General features: G+C 38.9%; 1 protein-coding gene across 1 annotated transcript in view; it reads left to right on the top strand.

The window, feature by feature from the left end:
- LOC106873305 (rho guanine nucleotide exchange factor 10) overlaps positions 1 to 2,534 on the top strand; it is a 43,575-nt gene that overhangs the window by 37,551 nt on the left and 3,490 nt on the right. Inside the window, exon 16 of the mRNA XM_014920618.2 lies at positions 1,305 to 1,476. Within this exon, the coding sequence (XP_014776104.2) occupies positions 1,305 to 1,476 (172 nt within the window). The remainder of the gene's footprint in view (positions 1 to 1,304; positions 1,477 to 2,534) is intronic.

Consider the following 2,534-nt stretch of genomic DNA (forward strand, 5'->3'; position numbering starts at 1 on the left):
ATATATATATATATATATATATAAATAAGTTCACTCAGCTGGCAAAAATGAGTTGTACCTGTATTTCAAAGGGTCAGCCTTGTCACACTTTGTCTCACACTGAATCTCTCTGAAAATTATGTTAAAGTTATATGAGTATATAATTTCACAAGCAGGCTGTTCCATTGAGTGGATCAAATGGAAGACTTGTAATTGTAAATGATGGAAATCCAGGCCTTACTGTACTGTCGTATGTGAGTGCTGAGCAAGTGCAGAATCAATGATATGAAATTGATAGCATTTAGTGGGAGGTTTTTAATGTGGGTCCTATAGGCATATGTACCTTTACTACTAGGTTAATCCAGTTGCAGCAACGAGGAAAAGATATACTTGCTGAAATAATTAAAAATCGTATTAGTCAAGGAGCTAATGTTGTCTTTTCTCATCATGTAATTATGTCTAATTAGATGTTTGATGATCACTGTACACGATATGTTGAAACTAACATTATCTCTATGTTTGTCTACATACCTATGTATCTATCATTTTCTCTCTGTCCACCTGTCTGTTTGTTTATCTACTTGTATCTATCTATCTGTTTGTCAGTCTGTCTATATGTATTTATGTCTATCAGTGTACGTGCATGTACGCACGTATGTGTGTGTGTGTGTGTGTGTGTGTGTGTCTGTCTAAGTGTCTGTCTGTCTATATTTTTGTTTGTCTTTCTATTTCTCTGATTGGCTCAATCTATATCTATCTATCTATCTATCTATCTGTATATATATATACACACACATACACACACACACACACACACACACACACACACACACACACACACATATCTGTTTACATGTATGTGTGAGTGAATGCATGCATGTGCGGGTATATGCATACTTTTCTCTCTACCTGTCTGCATGCATCAATCTGAAGATCTGCTGCTATGTATATGCGTGTATATGTGTGTGTGTTCCTATCTTATTTCTTTATTGCCTACAAGGGACTAGACATAAAGGGGACAAATAAGGACAGACAAACGGATTAAGTCGATTACATCGACCCCAGTGCGTAACTGGTACTTAATTTATCTATCCCGAAAGGATGAAAGGCAAAGTCGACCTTGGCGGAATTTGAGCTCAGAACGTAGCGGCAGACAAAATACCGCTAAGCATTTTGCCCAGCGTGCTAACGTTTCTGCCAGCTCGTTCCTATCTACCTATCTCATATCACTCCAGCATTTATCATACATCTGCCACCACAACCACCACCACCACCACCATCACCACTACCACCACCATCATCTCTGTATATGTTTCATTTTGCAGGTCTCCTGTTGCCTGTCCCCTGAAGGTGTTATCCAACACATAGTGCAGGCAGGAGTTGGTATCTGGGTCTCCTATCAGAACAGTCCCACCATACATCTCTATCATATTGAGAATTTGAATCTCTTACAGGAAATCAATATTGCTTCGGCTGGAACAAGGGTCCTTCCTGCAGGTGAGTGACTCTCTCTGTGTGTCTTTCTCTCTTTATATTACTCTCTTTTTACTCTTTTACACTTTTACTTGTTTCAGTCATTTGACTGTGGCCATGCGGGAGCACCACCTTTTAGTCGAGCAAATCAACCCTGGGACTTATTCTTTGTAAGCCTAGTACTTATTCTATCGGTCTCTTTTTGCCGAACCACTAAGTTACGGGAACATAAACACACCAGCATCGGTTGTCAAGTGTTGTTGGGGGGACAAACACAGACATGCAAACATATACACACACATACATATATATATACATATATACGACAGGCTTCTTTCAGTTTCCGTCTACCAAATCCACTCACAAGGCTTTGGTCGGCCCAAGGCTATAGTAGAAGACACTTGCCCAAGGTGCCACGCAGTGGGAATGAACCCAGAACCATGTGGTTGGTAAGCAAGCTACTTACCACACAGCCACTCCTGCGCCATGAAACAAATAATTTATAATAAGCTTGCTCATCAGGTCAAAAGAATCTCATGGTTATAATTATACATCAACATGACAGTCTAAATAAATGCAGAGGCTCAATTATCAAAACACTTACCTATGGAAGACAATAAGTAATAAAATTAAGAAAATTGTCTTCACATAATATGTTTGAGGTTTTCACCTTCATATCGAAAAGATATGCCTCCCAACGCATTCCTCTCATGAAGGAATTGACTTTCTAGATCAGAAGCTTCATATAATCATCATATACTTCCTCTATTTATAATTTATACACTCCTAATATTTTTCTGTTGTATCAGACTATACACTCTATGTGATTTGTAGCTTGATACATCAAGGAGTTTTTTTATGAGTACCACCAGATTAGTCAAATCCATATACTGTGAGTAATATATATGTCTACATACAGGAGTGGCTGTGTGGTAAGAAGCTTGCTTCCCAATCACATGGTTCTGAGTTCAGCCCTACTACATGGCACCTTGGGAAAGTGTCTTTTTACTTTAGCCTTAAGCCAAGCAAAGCCATGTGAATGGATTTGAATGGAAGCTGAAAGAAGCTCGTCATACACACAC

The sequence above is a fragment of the Octopus bimaculoides genome, chromosome 6 (genome assembly GCF_001194135.2).
Source record: "Octopus bimaculoides isolate UCB-OBI-ISO-001 chromosome 6, ASM119413v2, whole genome shotgun sequence".
NCBI lineage: Eukaryota > Metazoa > Mollusca > Cephalopoda > Octopoda > Octopodidae > Octopus > Octopus bimaculoides.